A 19,976-nucleotide genomic window follows, 5' to 3' on the forward strand; every position below is an offset into this window, starting at 1 on the left:
AGCAACATAGGAGTTAAGAGACAGTAGGGCCAGAGCTGAGGCTGACATCACTTGACCATACATCAGTAAAGTAGAACCAATGTTTCTACTGTCTACTCTGGTATCTCCCACCTGACTTGCTATTCGATAGAGAACTCCGATGCCAGTTAGGAGGTCAGACGTTGCCACGTTCGCCATGAAGAAGTCGTGAGCCGTGCGCTGTTTTTGACTCCTGATCGTTCCCCAGAGCACGGCAGCGTTGAGGATGATGATGAGAAGACCAGTCAGCCAGCAGGTGACGGTAAGCCCCGTTCCCAACTCCATCTTGTTCTTGCAAATGGGGCAGGCCTTTGGCTCGGATGTAGGATACGAGGACTCGGGAGCAACTTGTCGACTGTTGCCTCTCCGAGGAAGAAAGCTGAGGGCCTGTTTTTCTGTCAAACACAAAAAAACAGACCCTGGTACAGAAAAACAGGCCCTGGTTGAAGTCTGACAAATCTCTTCATGATCTTGACAGACTCTACAAGATCTCAGAGCAGTGGACATTCATAATAAGTAGTCGTTGGTGGTCAGAAGAAGGTAGGAGACAGAACGTATAGCTACACCTCACAGACAACTCTTCTGACTGTGTGTGAGCGCAGAATGTGTTATGCGCTCTTTTTCTGTTACACAAGCTAGCCGATCGCCAATGAGGTAACAATATGACTTCTTGTGTTACCACAGTGATAGGGAGGGAGTACACAGAATTCTTATTGAAGAGGGAGGCTGAAACACGTTTAATTGCAACACAAGTACAGGTAAACTAATCATCGGTCCATTCTTCACTGATGAGGAGTCTGTTTGGTTATCAAGATCGGACCTGATGTGTTGATGAGTCAGAAATTAGCGATATTGTCTGAGCTTCCGTCATTTGTTACTGTTTGTACACTATTTATCAAGCATCTGATCAATGGCTCATTTCTTGCTGATTGACGGCTTGTTTGGGTTTTTACCAGCAACACCCATATTGAAGAGGCATTTTGAATAGACTTTCATTAAGTCCTTTAATAAGCTCTTCAAGACCTGCAGAAATGACGTGGTTCAATGTACGCAGATTGACAGTCTCTACAGGGTCTCACCAGGATTTTTTAAAAATGTGTAGGGGCTATCTTAGCATAGTGAAGCCACGTGGCAAACGGAACTGGTGTCAGTATTGTAGTGGGGCCTTCCCCTGAAATTGTTTGTAACTCTCAGATAGAAAGAATATGTCCTGCATTTTGGGTATATATTTAATAAAAAATCTTTGTTACAAAACACAGAAAAGCCTCCTACGATGTTTAAATCACAGCATAGGGGACCAAAATCACGGCGTAGGTGACCCCCACACAATAAATTATGCTAGTGACTACCCTGGTCTATTATAGTGTTACTAGCATCAGTTTCGAAAGGCAGAAATTTTTTTTTTCAGACTTTGTCATTATGCTTTTCACAAGCTGTAGACTCAAATCAGCTCAGTCTTTGCTGATTGGTGGACTGTTCTGTTGTTACCACCTACGACACAACCTGTCATCTTAAAAAGGCAAAAGGACATGCCATGTGTACGTGTGGCATTTCAGAGGACTTTCATACTTTGTACATTTATTAACAGCTGCAGAAATAAGCAGCTCAAATCAGCTCAATCTTTGCTGATTGGTAAATAAATTTGTTCTGGTTCTTGCAGGTACAGGAATCAGGAGATGTAAACCTACATGTAAGCTACAAGAAGAATGCTTAGCTGGAGTACCATCCTCCAACTGCTGGCTCAATCTTTTTGCTAAGTACTAACTCCTCACATTTGATGATTATACAGTAGCCCATATTTCAGCACTAAGGAAAGAGCTAACTTGCATGTTACTGTAAATGCACTAAGTTTGCGGGGATATAATTTTGCGGTAGCGGGAAAAAAGGACCGTTTGCGGTAGATTTACGTCTGCGGTAGCACCATGCACTGTAGTCTCTTACTGCCATAGAAAAATGTTTGCAGTGGTTTTAAGTTCGCGTACTGGCAACGTGAAAACCGCAAACACAAAACCACGGCAAAAATCTCTGCATTTACAGTAAGTCACAACCTATCATGTTGAAGAGGCATCATAATGGTTGAAATTGTGTGTTATTGAAAAGTCTTTAATTAGCCATTCATGTCAGCTTATGCATGCAATTCATTCTTCACTGATTGGCATTTTCTTCTGTTGCTTTATTTATTGTAATATCATACTGGTCACACAAGCTATCATCTCGCAGTTGGAATAAACAATGTGACACATTGAATGGACTCTGAATCGTCATTAACAAACAGTTGCAGAGACAAGCTTCTAAAGGGTTTATTCTTTGCTGATGAGCAGATTTACTTTGTTTTGTTTAGAAGTATTGCATATACCCGCCGGAAACTGTCTAATGCTGTAACATATCAAAGAAAGAACATTACAAGCTGCATATTTTGCAAAGAACATTACAAGCTGCATATTTGGAAAAATTTATTTGATTCTCTCACGCTAGAATGAATACTCTTTTTTGACAAGTGCGGTGGGTTCTTTAACGTGCTAGAGGTGGGGCTCTGTTCATGGGATAAACTAATTATTATGTACTCACTTCCACCTGATCGTTTGAAGTACTTTCTCAAGGGCACAACATCGGAGCATGTCTGAGGATTTGAACCCAGGACCTCTGGGCCAATTACCCTACCACCTTTCCATCGATAACACTGTATCATGTGTCACAACTCTGAGGCAGAAACATTAATAACTGAATGTACTTAAATTTATTAGTCACACATTTTACATTATCAAGTCAGTCAGAGAAGACCACATGTAGGTTTCATCAGCTATACATTATCCTAAGAAATATATGTTCTGACAATAAAGGTGGAAAAATGTCAGTGATGTCATTTTTATTAATTTACGACAACCCCGTCTCCGGTCTTTGTCTGACCTCCCACGTGGTCACCGCGTGTCAGTCCTTGCCTCTTCACACTTCCGCACACCACACCGGGGCTCTCATTCTGTGTTTCGTCCGTGGGAAGCGAGGCGCACGGAGACTCGCTCCCCGGTTTTCGAGTTTTGGTCAGGGATTTCCCCCTTTCCGCGATGGCGAAGCCCAAAGTTTGTTCAGTCTGCACGCTGCCAGTCAAGGGTCATCGAGGGCCGCACGGTCGTGGCAAGTGTACGGCGGGCTTCTCCCCGGGCTCAGACAACAACTCGGACAGCATTGAGGAGAGGGTCCGCCGGTCCCTGAAAAAGCTGAAGAGAGACAGCAAGGCCAAGGAGCTGGCCAAAGGACTCTGGTCGGAAGCCAGCGAAGAGGAACGGGTCCCCACCGCGAGGGACTTGCGGGAAGACGACGACCTTGCTGACAGGGTCGATAAAACCCTGGATGAAATCTTCGGTAAGAAACCGAGGAAGCGTTCCTCCTCTCGCCGGAAGGACAGAAAGGACACAAGCCAGTCCCCATCCCGCTCGCGGTCTCCAGACGCCGCCCGCTCACGCCGTCGCCTGAAAAACATCGACGACCTTCTCGGGAAACGACCGGTCTCGTCACGGAAGCGTTCTTCCTCCGACTCAACAACGAGATCCTCCACGTCCCGGTCCCGGTCAACGGACGGCTCCCGCTCCCGACGCCGTCGCAGCAACGATCACAAAGGCCACAGACGCCGACACCGGTCAGCCTGTCGACGGTACAGCTCGGACTCAAGGTCTTCATCTTCTCCACGCCGCCGCCGCCGAGGTAAGAAAAGCGGTCGCACCAAGACCATTAACGATTCCGCGTCTAGTCGGGTAAAAATCGAGTGGCCCCACCACATGTCCACTTCCCTGGCAAGGGCAAGGGGGGCGATGGGTGTGTGACGTATGACGATCTATCAACATCCATGTTTGTGCACGGCTTCGTCAAAAATCTCTTGGAGAAAAAACACGTCAAGCGGTCTGTCCGGATCAGACTCGAACACTTATCGGATCTAATGTTTGATGCCGCTTATTACGATTGGGGCATTGTGAGGGAGACACATGCTTCTGTGTTGTATGCTATGGAGAATGGCACGATCTCCTGGTCTAGTTCTAAGGAGACTATAGACAATACCAGGGAGCAGTCCTACCGCGCCCAGGCGGGTGTATCCCACCCTCCCGCCGCGCCACGGGCTCAAGCGCGCTCGACTGCTAGGGACCCCAGCAGGCCACGCTGGTGCGAGGCGTACCAGCACGGGAACTGTCAGCAGGGGCCGGAACACTGGGACCCGCGCTGGGGACAGGTTAAGCATATCTGTTGCATGTGTCTTTTAGTCCGACGCGTGGAAGAGGAACATCCCAAGACTGAGTGCCGACATGGCCCGAGATCCTTTCGTCAGCCCCCTGGTGACAACACAAGGCGAGCCGCCGGTTTCTCTTCACAGCCGGGTGCCACTGGCACCGGGGGAGGACATTATTGAACTCTATACCGCTGTGGCCCAGACCGGTGTTCCTAATTATATCGGCGCGCGAATTCCGGTCAAGACGTCACTCAATATCCCGGTCTGGCGGGCTTTGTTAGCTAATTACTCCAACACTTCACTACCCGACTTTCTCGAATTCGGCTGGCCGATCAACATTCATCCTGAAAATTACAATTTCCCACAAAATGTGCATCATTCTAATCACCGATCGGCTTTGGATTACCAAGCAGACGTGGACTTGTTTATCGACAAAGAACTCCGCTACGGCGCCATGTGTGGCCCATTTCGTGCGAACCCATTCCCGTTTCCAGTCTTCCCGGCACCCCTGCAGACGGTAGCAAAACGTGACAGTGACACGCGTCGCGTCGTTGTGGATTTGAGTTACCCGTCTGGGCAGTCTGTGAATGACGCCATTCCCAAGAACACTTTTTTGGGCGAACCAATTAGTTTAGTGTATCCATCCGTAGATACAATGACTGAGATGATCTTAGACAAGGGCCGAGGCTGTTTGTTGTTTAAGACTGACCTGCGCAGGGCATATAGACAACTCCCTGTGGATCCCGCGGATTATCGGTATTTATGTTATTGTTGGCGAGACAATTGGTATATTGACACCCGTGTTTGTTTTGGTCTGCGGTCTGTATTATCCTAAGAAATATATGTCTATCAGGTCTGCGGTCTGTATTATCCTAAGAAATATATGTTCTGACAATAAAGTGACCTACATGTACATGTACCAACCATAGACATTAACATGCATTGGCATAATACCGGTCATAAGCCTTATACCTGTCGATTAAAAATAGTGGAACTTAAAGAGATCTACACATGCAACAATAGTTATTTCTGAGGTATGCACACTTCAGACATCTAGGTGTCCAATACATAATTTACAAAGCATCGATAACAGTGCATTCGAAGACAACAAGGCCAAAAGTTTTCAGGTCATTTTCGGGGCAGGCGAGCTCGTCGTGGGACAAACACACTGTCACGTTTCTCGCCAGATTTGTAGATAATAATCACATGTGCTCACGGCACAAGACGAGCATGATTCAACAGCAATCTTGAATTTCTTTTGGTGACCTACAACTCGTGTAAAAGTGTGAGGAACCGTTGCATTATCGCCCGGATCTACGGCTGAATGGGTCAAATTGAACGTACGCCGCCATTTTCCCGCCATTTTTAATGCTACGGCTAGCAGTAAAGTTTTACGTCATAGCGGTTGTGACGGACCAAAATTAAATGAAAATTCTTGTCAGTATACGCCCATTTTCTCATGACTTTTTGTATGCTCATGCAGATTTTTGTTTTGTGCAACTACTAACAGGAAAGAAAGGAACAACAGAGGATGTATAAAGGTACATAGCGGCAGTTAATTGTGCCGTGTTTCGGTCGGCCGGTATAGTGCACCCCCTTCCAACCACGCGCCCCTTCTCCGTGCAATTCCGCGGTGTGTTCCAATTACGATATTATGTTTTTAGCAGGACCAGAGAGACAAAATAATTTACAGAAGAAGTGGCAAAGGTAAGCTGTAACAGCAACACGTAGCTGGAGAAAATGATGCGTTGGTCATTTGCCAAATTAGCATTGCTTGAGAAATTGCAGTAAACCGACCGGTATTATGCCAATGGATGTTATACAATCCAACAAAACAAAGCAATCAACAGGCCTCTCTGTGGAACACAAAATTCAGAATGCATTCCAGACGTTGATTCTAATTATGAACACTTACACCTACACTTTCACATAAATGACTGTAATGCACACTGAAATTGTTTTCAGGTCTAGCGTTAACAGATGTCTCTACAGTAAGTTTGTTGGTTTGTATTGCATACCCTGTAAACTGTCTCATGGCATATTACATGTATGCCAGGTTTGTACTGAACAGCACAAGCTGCATATCCGGACAGATTTATTTGATCCACTCACACTGGGAAGGACCCCTACTCTTTTCAATAAGAAGACGAACTTCATTGCATGACAATTGTACATGGTACAATGTATGGCAACGACTTTTACACAAAGTACAAAATAGGTGTCTAGAATAAGACTTAAAATCCTAATTAACATAACAAGAAGGGCTAACACAAGCCTTTGATAAGTGTGGTGGGTGTGGCTACCTAGACTTCCAGCCAACGACCATACGAGGGATGTCCATAACTGCCAGTTAGGTAGTACTCATTTTAACCAGAGTGAAGTGAGAAAAATTGTGTTAGGTGCCTTTCCTAAAGGCACAACTTTATAAGTCTTGAATTTCTGTATATCTCTGGTGGCTTTCATATGGCAAACCCAATAGACAGTGTACATGACATATTGTACATTTCAATTTTGTCTACTGTTGACCTAAAGCCATTCTGCATAATCTTACAGTCAATATAACACCTCCTGAAAATCATATCTACATCATAAGATAGTGGGCATTTTTATCCTGAATTTTTTACTTTATTCTCCCCCACACGAGTTTTGAGGTCTCTAGAGGATGTCATCCATAAAATTAAGCCAGCGTAGCCTTACGCTCACTTTCTGGATACACAAGCTGTGATCATGATTACTGTAAGCCAGAAGGACTTTGAATCATCTTTGATGAGCTGCAGAAATAAGCTACTGAAATTGGGTCATTCTTTGTTGCTGATTGGCAGACTGTTTTGCCAGTGACGCAGGCTAGAATGATTACTGAAATTCCTTTCCTCCTGACTAAAGGAAAGAGTATAAGAAATACTGTAACAGTAAAACTGTAATTTTGAAATGTTTGTGGTGGTTTTGTGTTTGCGTTTTTTGCGGTGCACCATGAACTTTTCTATTACTCAAAGTAAGACTCTTCTGACTATTTGTAGTATCATGAATTCTTATGAACACTCCATTTTCTCCTTACTTTGAAATCAAACGAAGACAGTACTGGTACTTGCCATTCTTCCAATGATGGTGGCACTGTACCATTTGCTTCTACAGTCTTTCTTTTTGTCTGTAGAGGATTTTCATGGGATTCAATTCTAGCTTACTTCTACCATAGGAAGATTTGCTTTGGATGATTTAGAAACTATTTTTGGGGGCTGCTAGGCTCTGACTCCGACTTACTGTTTGGATGTGTCCTGAGGTAAGCACTTGTCCTGGTAAATTCTGCTCAATTCTATTTGCGACACCACTTGGCAGATTTTGGGTGTTTACTGGTGCAGACTGTGGATTTGCATTGTTCCCCTGTGTCATGACAACAAGTGCTTGAGGAATGGGCGCAACGGGCCGCCATATTCCCTTTCTCAAGTCTGGCGTGCGGACGACACTAGCGACTGGGTTGATGGCAGAGTTCCATGTCATCACCACGGCTATCAGAAATGGCCATGGTCCAAACAGGCAACTTTCCACACCGAGGCAAATGAAGAACATCAAAATCGGAAAGAGCCAAAAGACGAAGGCAACCACCACATGGATCGCAACGGTCCTTGCCTTGTGCGCACTCTTTTTCATCTTTCTTTGTGCCTCAGCTTTTGCAAGACTACGAGGTTTATTTTGCCCTGCACTGTTTTGTACTTGACTGTTTTGTTGCACTGACCCGGGGGCCCTCACCTGCCCAATTGCTATCGACTGTCGTTTCTTTAGAGCTAAGAATACACTGATGCAGGTGAACAACATGATAATGGCCAGAAAAACGAGAATAGTAGCAAAGAGACCATAGTAAGCACGGTGATAAAACTTTGCACAGTTTGGTGCAGGCATATCTATACAGTTCCAACCCATAATGGGTGATAACACTAACAGGGACAGTACAAGCCATGAAGACACAATAGCTATCACTGCATTACGTTCTGCATTGTGAGCATGGGTCCGGAAGAATATGGGATGTCTTACAGCAACATAGGAGTTTACAGACACTAAAGCCAGAGCGGCGGCAGACATTACCTGACTATACTGAAGTAATGTCCTACTGACCATTCTGTTGTCTGGTTTGGTCAACTCCATGAGATCTACAGCTTGATACACAAGTCCGAAACCTGCTAGTAGGTCGGATAGAGCCAGATTAGCCATGAAGAAGTAGTGCGCCTTGTGCAGTCCTCTTGTTCTGATGATTCCCCACAGTACTGCAGCATTCAGGATGAGGATGGCAAGTCCTGATAGCCAATAGATGACGATTAGCCCCAATTCGAACGCCATGATGTTCTTTCTTGTAGATGGGCAGGCTTATTTGGCTAGGACGTCGGTTGAGACTCTGACTCTTGTATTTCAAGACCACAGAACACGAGAGCTAATGTACTTGTCTTGCTTGCTTACTTTCTCGTGTCCAGTCCTTCCTAACTGTCTCCAGTCTTGGCGGCTACCGATGAATCTCTGTCCCTCACTGCCTAGATCGTATTAATGTCTACCTTGAGGTAAGTGCCCAGTCTATGTTGTCGGCGGTCTCCCTATTGTAGCTTCAATGTCTGGGAGTCCAGAGCACCGCTGTGGTCAGCCACAATTTCAGCTACGAGTCACCAGTCATCAGTCCTGATTTTTCCAGTGTTGTTACCAAACACGGACAGAATGGTCCGGTTGCAGACTGACAGTCTTTGTTGAAAGGTTTGATTTCTGAGCTGCTGACACCGAAGTTGTCGATGGTGGTCGGATGAAAGAAGGGGATAGAATGTAGTTGCACCTTACAGACAATGCTCCCAATTCTATGTGAGCGAGGAATGCATTAGGCCAGATTGACTTAATTCTATGGATGACATCAGCATGTTCATTTTTGCCTGTTAAAAAAAAGAGAAAATGTGGCCACAGGTGACCCACTACCAGAATTTTGTGCTTGTCAGAAGATCTGCTCTCCAGGGTAAGGGGGCACATGGTCAGGGCAATTGGGGCCACAGCACCCTTGTTCCTTTTTTTAAACAAGAATGGCAATTAAAACATTATGGTAATAATTGTCTCTTGAAGTCTTAATAGAGGTGGACATAAGAAACCCAGCCTGGGAATGAATGGAAAATCACCGGATGTTTAGTCCTGTGGCTTAGCAGCATTGCTGTTTTACTGGATTTATTTCATTTGCCCATGCTCATTAGTTTTGGGGTCTACAGAGGATGTCATCCATAAAATGAAGTCAATGTGGCCTTCTGCTCTACACTCATTCTTTGGTGATTGGTAGCCTTATTGGCTCCTACCAGCAGCTCATTACTTACCATCTTGAAAAGGAAAAAATATTTCAAGTACTTTGAATCATCTTTGATAAGCTGCAGAAATAAGCTTAGCCTACTGAAATTGGGTCGCTCTTTGTTGCTGATTCTCCGACTGGTTTGCCTGAGTGATGCAGGCTAGAATGATACCAGTAATTGAAATTCGGATTTTGAATAAATAAAAATGATTGTGGTGCACCACAAATTAACAGCAGCCATTTCCATTGAAGTAAGTGACTATAGTCACATGGTATCATTCAACTTTAAACTATCGTGATCACTCCATTTTCTCCTTACAGCAAAATCAAATGACCACAAAATTAATAGGCATTTACAGCTTTCTTATTTTCTCTACTGTGTATTTGTTCATGGTGTTTATTATAAGAAATTAATGTCCCAGATTCCTCAGTGACATTTAGAACCATTATTTTCCGTTTGTTACACCTGTCACAGTCTATGAGCTTCGATGCAACCGGCGACCATACTTGTTGTTTGTCAGAAGGTCGTTGAAGTGAAAATCACCAGGGACTGTATTGCTCAACTGAAATTCAACTGCTATGTCATTGGACAGGACTAGGGGGGCCTGTGAATATCAGCCAATCCCATAATGTTTAACAGAACACTAGGTACATGTATATTACTGCTAAAGCAGGGTTCTAATTATTTCTGGGTCAACTTGTACTGGACTAGGTGTAGATGACAAAAGAAATCTTGCACCAAAAGAAAATTACTTGCACTACTAAAACAAGCAAAAATTGTATCTCCTGGACCAGGACCTCTTCTGATGTTTTAAACATGAAGACCAAAATTGTTAACTGTAAATTGGGACGTTTGTATTTCGTTTTAGTTAACTGCACTAACAACGTTGTGCGTTGTCTTGCCCCGCCCACCAGGGACGTCCGATGATGATGATGATGATGAACAACCTCAGAAATGAATGAAATGAATCTAAACTTACTTTGTTTGGTTTGGGGTCATTTTCTTTTTACCTTTACTTAATAGTTTCTTTGAAAGATAACTTTCCTGGTGTGTGCGTGTGAGCTATAATTTCTAATGGTGGTAAGTAGGCAGTAATTAGCAATATTGTGTTCACTCCAATATTGTCATTTAAACTATGCACTGCAGGAGGCAGACAGAATAGCTGATCAATGGTTTGTATCTTGCTAATTGGCAGTCTGTCTTTTTAGTACCAGCAACGCAAGCCACCATCGTTAAGTCTAGGAATGTGTAAAACTGTATGGACTTTGATTTGTCATTCATATTGTTTATGAAGCTGGTAGAATAAGCTTATCATAGGGCCATTCATTGTTGATTTGGAGTCTGTTTTTGGTTACCACTTAAAATGCAATGAAGAAATTTAGAAATAAACACTTTTCTCAGGAAATCCTGTCAAAAGCCTTTAAGAAAACAGTCTGGTAGAAGTAAAACAAAATGGTCCTAAGGGATCTAGCATACATCCTCATAATTCCACCAGGTGTCATTTTACCGCCACCTCAAAAAACGTTGTTATAGAGGCCTTCTCAAGATTGTCTTCAACACCTACAAATATCTGAATTGTATTACATTTAAGATATCTAACATTTTGTGTTCAAAACAATCTTGGGAAGACCTCTATACTAATGTTTTTTTGAGGTGGCGGTATAATGACACCCGGTGGAATTATGATAGTTGATGTTATATGTGATATATTACACAGTCTGCTGCATATTGTGATAGGTAGCCTATACACAACAAAGACTGATGTTTTGCTGAAGGGCGGTTCTACTGGCAATATAGATACAGATACTGAATATACACCTCATTTTGGACGTCTAGTCTGCAGTATATGATACGCAAAGAGTCATTGTCTGAGATGAAGACTGTAGTGAAAATGTTGAAACAGTTAAAAAAAAGCAAAACTTGTACCAGTTTAGCTCACTAAAGAGCTAGTCTTCCACAGTGACTGGTCATGGCAGTGAAGACAGACGTTACATACAGTATCTACAGGTTCCATGTACTGGGAAATTGCAGTTAGCTCTTTTTCACGAGCATCATGAACAGCAGACAATAAAATAATATCTGATCATAAGGACTGCAACCCTTTCAAGTAGTGTGTGTATGTTGGGTGAGTTATACCACTGGGATTCGAACCCCAAACCTCTTGGTTCAGGGTCCTAACCATAAGACTAAGAATGCTACCGTTTGTAAATTTCATCAAACAATAAGTAAAACTGACCTCTCTCCATGCCACTCTTTCTAGAATCTTGTTCTCGATGTGCTGTAAGTGCTATGAGGGAAGGACACATTCAATATTCAAGTCAGTATTTATCAGAAGAAATCTGAATTGTTGAAGCTTTTTTCCCTTTTCTGCGTCTTAAACATCTGCTATTTCATGCAAACAAAGTTCACAATTTCTTATGTCCTATAATCATACAAAGATACATGTACATTCAATTTGTATCTTCCTTCTTATGACATTAAATCTCCTTAAATTATTTTTAAATTTAGGATGTTTTAAACACTCAAAAATATGGCGTATTAACATCAACAACAGCTCTCAGGACGATACCCGATGAAAAGTTTCCAAATTGTCTTATCAAAGTTTTGTATTGAGTGACTTTCAGTGAGTACATTATTTTCTCGAATAAAGCAACTATGCAGTTTTAAACCCTTTCAAAATTGAAAATATGCTGCAAGTTGTTGTCAAAGTTGGGGTGAGTACTTTACATGAGGTTATTGCATGATAAATGGGAAAAGGGCCTCAAAAAGAGAAAGGTGGTGCTTCTTAGAAAGGATACAAAACTATATGCACGTTTGTTTTTCTGTACAACATGAACATTTTTTTTAAAACCGACAGTAACGCATAAGTTTCTAGAAACAATGACAGTGAGGGTTCATGCAAAATTACTTGGGGAAAAGAGAGGAAATCATGTGATAAATTTGAAGTAATCTACGGGTAGTTCAAAACGTGTTCAAGATTGGTGAAGGGGTGCATACTTTTATTCAAGTTTTTCTATTTTACTTCTCAGTCCCATAGATTTTTTTGAGACCTGCCCAAAATCAGGGGTGCAGACTTAAATGCAGTAAATCATATCCATATACTAGATACCCTGACCAATCAAATCCCTTCTAACATCCCCCTGACCAATACAACAGCTTGTAACATCTGTGGGCTGACCTTGATGACTTCCTTGGTGAGTTTGGGCTCCGCGAGGATGAACGTCTCCAGCACCTTGAAGAAATCGTACGCCTTCAGCTCAAACACGTCCAGTATCCACGGAAACGACGTGTTGGTGTCAGTGGTAGCCATAGTGTACAACATGGGGGTCCCTGAAATGAAATATGTGTTGATGCTAGCAGACTTGAGATCATGTTGTGAGGTCATGGGTTAGAATTCAGACATTCCTGGTTAGATGTTATGTCCGTAAGGTTTCATCACTGGCACTTTGACTTTCTTTAAAGTTGTTTTCCCATTGATAAATGAGGCATTTAAGATTGATAGCTAGGTATGAAAGAATTCTGAATATGTAGGCCTTGTCTTGTGTTCTCTGACGCAAAATCGAGACTATAGGCAATTCTCCGTGACTAAGATGTGCTGTCAGACACCAAAAATCTGGAGGTACGTAGTACTACTCTACCTTTAAAACAGTTACTGTTGGAAGAAAATTGCTAGTAACTGTATACATACGTGACTGATGAACCTCTTCAACGATACAGATAATCAATTTAGTAGATATCCATATGTGCGAGCGTACATATTATATACTTTAAGTGCGATCATTAAGGCACATGAGAAACAAAGTTGCATTGCTGAGATATGTGCTGTATTTTCTGTTAAAAAATCATACAGATAAGTCTTGTCACTAGTAGGAAGGCGGTGTAAACTCTAAGTTTGTACTTACAACTGACTCCGTATGTCGTCATAATGACCTCCACAGAACAGGCCAGCAGAGAGCGATGGAATGTGTCTTTGTTCAGCAGGTTACTGCAAACAAGAGGTTAAAACTTATATATGATGAGAACTAAGAGCTCTAATAACTTGAAAACATGAAAAACGTTAATTTGTGTAATTTGACATAATTATACTTGAGGTACATAAGATTCCTGTTATAGCAGCTGTTAGGGACCTGACGTTATTTATTGGGGGGAGGGGGCTGGTGCAAAATAGGTCTGGTAAAAAATTTTTCAATGGCCCCCCCCCTGCCCCCAAAAATTTTTCAATGGCCCCCCCCTCGCCCCAAAAAATTTTTCAATGGCCCCCCCCCCCTCCAATTTTTCCTTACCTTTTCCATTACACACAGTTACGCACGGTTATAAGACTTACCTTGTCTGATATCACTTCTCCAATCTACGTGAAAAAAAGTCTCTGGTAACGTTTAATACGCAAGATCACGAAACTGAACGTTTCCGCCAGACCGACGGCTAGCTGTTAAAGGCCGTCCAGGGATCGGAGGGCCGAAGGCCCGACCGGTCTCGGGGGTTAGGGGCATGCTACCCGGGAAATTTTGATATTTTTGACCCTCTAAAACGAAATTTCCCGCATTCTGTGAGGCAAAAAAATTTGGATTTTGTGCGTCCACATCAACAAAGAGAAAAGCGGGCGGGGAGGGGCGGGGCGGTAATCCAACTTCGGCGATCTTTTCCACCACACATGTACGAAATTTACACAAAAGAAAACAAATTAATGTTGTAGATGGAAGAGACTTGGGTACATTTTAGCGATATCGTTTCGAAAACCGCTTCAAGACTGCTTCAATCTTTCCAAAACGGGAGTTATTTCGGCCAATTGCAACCTACAAACTTGCCAAAAAAAATTCGCGCCACCATGACGTCATACATGTATGCAGCAGAGAGCCCGCTGTCACGAAAGTAAACATCGTAATGTTTTATCCCGTTGCCGTCCGTGAACCATTCTGTATACAAAGAACAGATGCACGCAGGATTGATATTTATACCAATTTTAGTTTCTATAGTTTTCTTAAACTTCGTGCGAACATGGAATCACACGACAGAGGCGGCTGCAGAAAATTTCTCAGTATGGGGAGGGCGAACTATATCAACGTAATCCTTGGGGGTCCGGGGGCATGCTCCACCGGGAAAATTTGGAAATCTTGACTATCTGAAACGGTCTTTCCTAAATCTTGATGGGCAAAATTTGCTGGCAGACTAAGCTTTAAGTTTAATAGCCTTTCTATTAGAACTTCACATGGTTTTGAGGGCGACGACGCCCCCAACGTATTTCCACAATTTCGAGCGCCGGGCATGGCACGAGCCGTCGCAAGGTACATGTAGGTCTGGAGAAATTGTCATTCAAATGATGAAGTTTGGACCCTCTGAGACACGATTTTCTGCATTTTGAGGGATAAACTTCGCTGGTAGACTATGCTAAATGTAATGACAATTTTCTGTCAGAGGAAGAGACTTTTGATGGCGACGAGCGCCGAAGTGTTGTGTGCGCCAGAGGCGCAAGCCGTCGCAAGGGACGTCCAGAGAAAAATTGAAATCTTGACCATCTGAAACTTCATTTCCTGCATTTCAGGGGCACATTTTGGTAGTATTTATCAAGGCCCCTCAGGCAATTTTTTTTCAATGGCCCCCCCCCTCGGCTCAAAAAATTTTTCAATGGCCCCCCCCTCGGCTCAAAAAATTTTTCATTGGCCCCCCCCACCTATGCACCAGCCCTCCCCCCCCGATAAATATCGTCAGGTCCCTTACTTTGGAGTTTGTTACCAAGAGGCCACATCCGTTGTATGATTTTCATGTTGTAAAATTTGCAAGCAGGCCGTGACACTAACTGCTACAAGGACCAAAGACAGCATTTTTTGGTAAAATGACAGCTGAATGACCATCTAAAGAATAATGTGCAACAATAAATGAAAACTGCGACAAAAGAGCCAAAGGCCTATGATTTAAAGCTTTCATCCTGGCCCTCAACATTTTGAATGGATCTAGCTGCAATTTAATGGCCACTTCCTAGGGGGCACTGCTGCAAGAGTTCTGTCAATTGGCAACCTAGTCCCTAGATGCCTAGTACCTCTGTGCCACAATTCTCTTTCAATGTGCCAAATGGACCTTTGTACACTATAGACATGCAATATTGAAAGGCTTACCTGAAGTCTGATGTATTCAGTCTTTGCTCCTCCTAAAAGAGTAAAAAAAAAAACACCAATAAACTTACTGACAGATGAATGCAAATACAGTAAGTCATCAACAAACATCTCATTCCATCTTATCACTATTTACAACTGGATAATACCCCTAGGCCTGACTGCAAAAGAAAACAGTGATTGTCATGAAATGTGTTTTGTGCCAAAAACATTTCTTCTTTTTTTTCTAGTGCATCTGTAAAAAGATTAAAATTAGGAGACATTAGAAGATGGAGGCAGAATTCATTTGTCATTCACTGTGTTGCTTCAAAATTGCCATATTAACCCATCCTTCCTATCATACTTTTTACATTATTATACATTGTGAGTGCCATTGACAACAATGCAAGAATACTAACAGTTAATATTAGTCAGAGTTACAGTAGGCACTAATTGGGGTCAGGGGAGGTCATTGCCAATTTTGAGGTCCAAGGGCATCCATGGGCCTGACCAGGGTCGTTTATCAGACCTGAAAATAATCAGCTGTCCACGGAAGATTAGCATTTAAAAAGTTTAATCTCCACTGGGGTTTCTTCAATTCTTAAGAAATCTTTACTACTGACATTGCTGGTTTCTTTTAAAATTATAGAAATTGTTGCTGTTACATTCCTGGATGTGAAATTTCTTTCACCACTGTGCTAGCTTCAAACAATTACCCACAAAATATTTGGAAGCTGTTTGTTGGACTTGGTACACGTTCTATGGTGCATGTACTATGGAAGTACATGTACAATGTATCTATCTAACTGTGACAGTCATTTATTTGTACAAATTGTATAATAATTACAGTTTGCTTGACCATATTGCGTACCTGGTAAATCATCTTATGGCATAACATATCAGCTTTGTACTGTAGAGTATTCAAGCTTCATACCCAGACAGATTTATGTGATCTATACACACCCGTAGGGGTGGGTACATACCGGTATAGAAAATTCAGGTACATTGTATGGTTCAGGTCCTTAATCTCGACCTGATTGTCTGTGAAAATTTTCGTCCTCAACTCCGGGTGGTAGTGGCTGTATTACTCTTACTAGCCTTCTTCTCTCTTGTTATTTTATCAGAGCAACCCAAATGCGTGAATACCTGCCAATTTCTAATCTGTCCAAAATCCGGTCAACTGATTTTTGTCACGAAAAAACGTTTTTGTACCGGTACACCAAAGCTAGGTCGTACTCATTTTCACAGGCAGCAGCATGACTATTAAAGTGACGCAATCGGTGTAAGTGGCTTTCCCAAGGGCACAACATTGGAGTATGTCAGGGAGTTCAAACCCAGGACCTCTGTGCCAAACACCCTGTTACCATGCCACCAATGCCACCAACAGTGACAAAATTGCAATCACTTTTAAATTAAATTCTTTCCTCTAAAAGCCCTGAGCTTAACACATCAATCATGCTGTTCACTTCCCAGTTTCCAAGAAATGCTTCTCATTTATGATTCATACAATAGCTGAAACATGAGCTATAATATTGCTGTAGAAAATGGCTATCCATAACTTATTACCTCAGTTCACATTCCGCAATATTGCCAAAACCTATAGGATAACAATTTCCAAAATGAAAACATACATGTACAATCATGTACTTCCTCTTTAATATCCTGACTGCTATCTATCATACTTTCATATAGCACGTTTCAGTTGGTCATAATTCTTAAATTTCAATATTTTTCTGTACATGTACAAAAATCTATTCAACAGTAATACCCATTGTCAAATACTGGTAATAAAAGTAGTAGATGGATACAAATGATAAAAAAGATTACTGAATCAATATGTTACACTGTGTGCTGCAGTTCTATTAATATAATAAAAAGAGCTGTCACCATGTACCAGTGAATCTATACGGCAAAGAGTGGATAATAAAATATAAATTCAGATTTCAAAAATTGCAACCCTCCTTCTACAATATTTGATTGCAACCCTCCCTATACAAACTTTCTTACTTTCAAACTTCCCCATAAGTTGTGGTTTACATCTACCCAAACACATATATTAGATTCTGTGCAAATTCAAATACAGTATTACACTAAATTTTGCAGAATGATTGAAAGCTGAAACCAGCCCATATTGATGTAGAAACAGGTACTAGCTAGTGGGCCACCAAAAACAGTTTATGTTTTCAACTTGCCTAGAATAATTTACATATCCTGTGAGGTCACCCAAATGTATGATTGTCCTGTGTGCCTTAACGGTCTGGTAAAAAAAATGAGCTAGTACATGTACAAATGAGGCCTGTATACTCTCATATTCAAATACAACACATTAAATTTTACAGAATAATTGAAAGCAGATATCAGCTTATACATGTATTGATGTAGCCACCAAAAACACTTTATGTTTTCATCTTGCCTAGAATAACTTCCATATCCTAGTATGAGGTGACCTGAATGTATGTCCTGTGTGCCCATGGTCTGGTAAAAATGAGGTCTGTCTACTCCTATCTAAACCTATAAGCTAGTGCGGTGTGGTCATCTTTCATCTAGGTCAGTCTTAACCTCAGACAAACAAATTCAAGGTGACGGAACATCCTTCTGTCTAATGCTTCAAGTTCAAAAGGCTCCAGCTGGGAAGAGAATGTCTCAACTCAAATTGGAGGGATGAGGTGAAGGTAACCTGAGACAAAGTTGGCAAGCTACCGGGTTTCTGTGTGTGTGTTGTGCTGTCCAGTCACTGTGAGACCCTTTCTGTTATGGTGGTGGATATTATAGTGTTTTGCTTGGTGACTTTCTAAACTACAAGCTACAGGTATGTTAACTTAAAGGTAAGGTTTCTTTTCTTCATTTTGCAGGAGTGTTAATGGTTTTAAGGGCGAGGTTGAAATTGGTAGTAAACTACAAAGGTGCTGGATGTTTTGACTGCCTTTACCAACTTTAGCCTATGGTTTATCAGCCCAACTCGGCCCAACACGCTAATGTTAACACGAACGCTGGCCACTTTGACCAATATTCCTGGATAGTTACATTTGTAGCTAAGTTGACTAGGTGGTTGGGCCATTAGTAGTTAAAAGGCCAAATCGCCCAGATCCCGTTGCTACGATTTCCTCAACTTTTGCAGTAACCATTAAAATTATATCAACTACCAATAAATAGCTGACATGACATGTGTACTAAGATGAATGCCTCAGGCACTGGCACTTCTGAGAACCTGCTTTTGGTAGTGGTCAATCGGTCTAACCTGGACCCATTGTAAGTCATTACCTTAGGACACGTCAAATTGGTGTGACAACAAATACACCCTACACCTCTCCCATAAATCTTAATGTGATCTTCAAAATATTCTAAAGAAGATGTGCCTTCCACACATGTCTACTAAATTTTTGTTCCTCTCTTCTGGTACTTCCAGTGAATTGAAAAATCAGTTACATGTTGGTCATGCATGGTTGTGAAAGTTTGCAATGATACATGTAATACAGTAGCCCGCTATACATACTATATAAATCCTTGTCTTTTTTCTAGGTTGGTTAAATGTAGGGTGGTCTATCAGGTTTGGGCCACAATATATAATTATTATTATCAATTAAAATGTGAAGGTCTGGCATCATTTCGGATACGAAAGGACTCCTTTCAAACAAAGCCTTTATAGGAAATACATTCTGACTTATACAAGGTAAGAGCTAAAAGGTTTAAGTTTTTGTATGTTACTTTTAGGCTTAAATTGTTCTCTTCCGAAAGTTTTGTCTGGAATTCAGTCTAGACTCGATGGCTCCTGTTACTATGTGACATTCTGAAAAACAAACAAGTCAAATTTTGTTGGCAAGACACTTAACACTAACTGTTTGATTATTAATCTCCCTCTCCCCTCTTCTTTCCAATGGAAGTCAAAGCTTAATGGTTAAGACAAATTATATAGCTTTTAGGATCATGGTTAACTTTGTAGAATATTGCTTTTGATTGTTTTCTGTCCATGACAAATTCCATTTGTATTGTCCTTGTCTCTGTCAGCAGGGCTAGCCCTTTGTAATAGTTGGGCAGCCCTGGCTCTGTGTGCTAAACAGCCAAACCAACAAATAAAAAGAAAAATAGTACTAGCCTAACAATAGGTATCATTTCCACTGAACAGATGGTACGATCAATAAAATCATACAGCTTACAACCGCTAAACAACGGAACAAGTCCTTCAGGGATAAGTGACTAATGACTTGACGTGAATTAATCGAAGAAACTGAATTTGAGCATCACAACAAAGCACCCTACGTACTTGAACTCAAATGGGACAAGGCAGTCCCTAAACATCGGGACTTCCTGTTATATGATACAGGTTTCGGTTGATTATTTTTTCAATCTGTTCAATCT

General features: G+C 41.8%; 1 protein-coding gene across 1 annotated transcript in view; it reads right to left on the reverse strand.

The window, feature by feature from the left end:
* Positions 1-19,976, reverse strand: part of LOC118427291 (retinoblastoma-associated protein-like) — a 66,221-nt gene that overhangs the window by 12,061 nt on the left and 34,184 nt on the right. Inside the window, exons 16-19 of the mRNA XM_035836990.1 lie at positions 15,645-15,676; positions 13,437-13,519; positions 12,713-12,864; positions 11,771-11,821 (exon numbers count right to left, since the gene is read on the reverse strand). Of these exons, the coding sequence (XP_035692883.1) occupies positions 11,771-11,821; positions 12,713-12,864; positions 13,437-13,519; positions 15,645-15,676 (318 nt within the window). The remainder of the gene's footprint in view (positions 1-11,770; positions 11,822-12,712; positions 12,865-13,436; positions 13,520-15,644; positions 15,677-19,976) is intronic.

Source organism: Branchiostoma floridae, chromosome 12 (genome assembly GCF_000003815.2).
Source record: "Branchiostoma floridae strain S238N-H82 chromosome 12, Bfl_VNyyK, whole genome shotgun sequence".
NCBI classification, from domain to species: Eukaryota; Metazoa; Chordata; class Leptocardii; order Amphioxiformes; family Branchiostomatidae; genus Branchiostoma; species Branchiostoma floridae.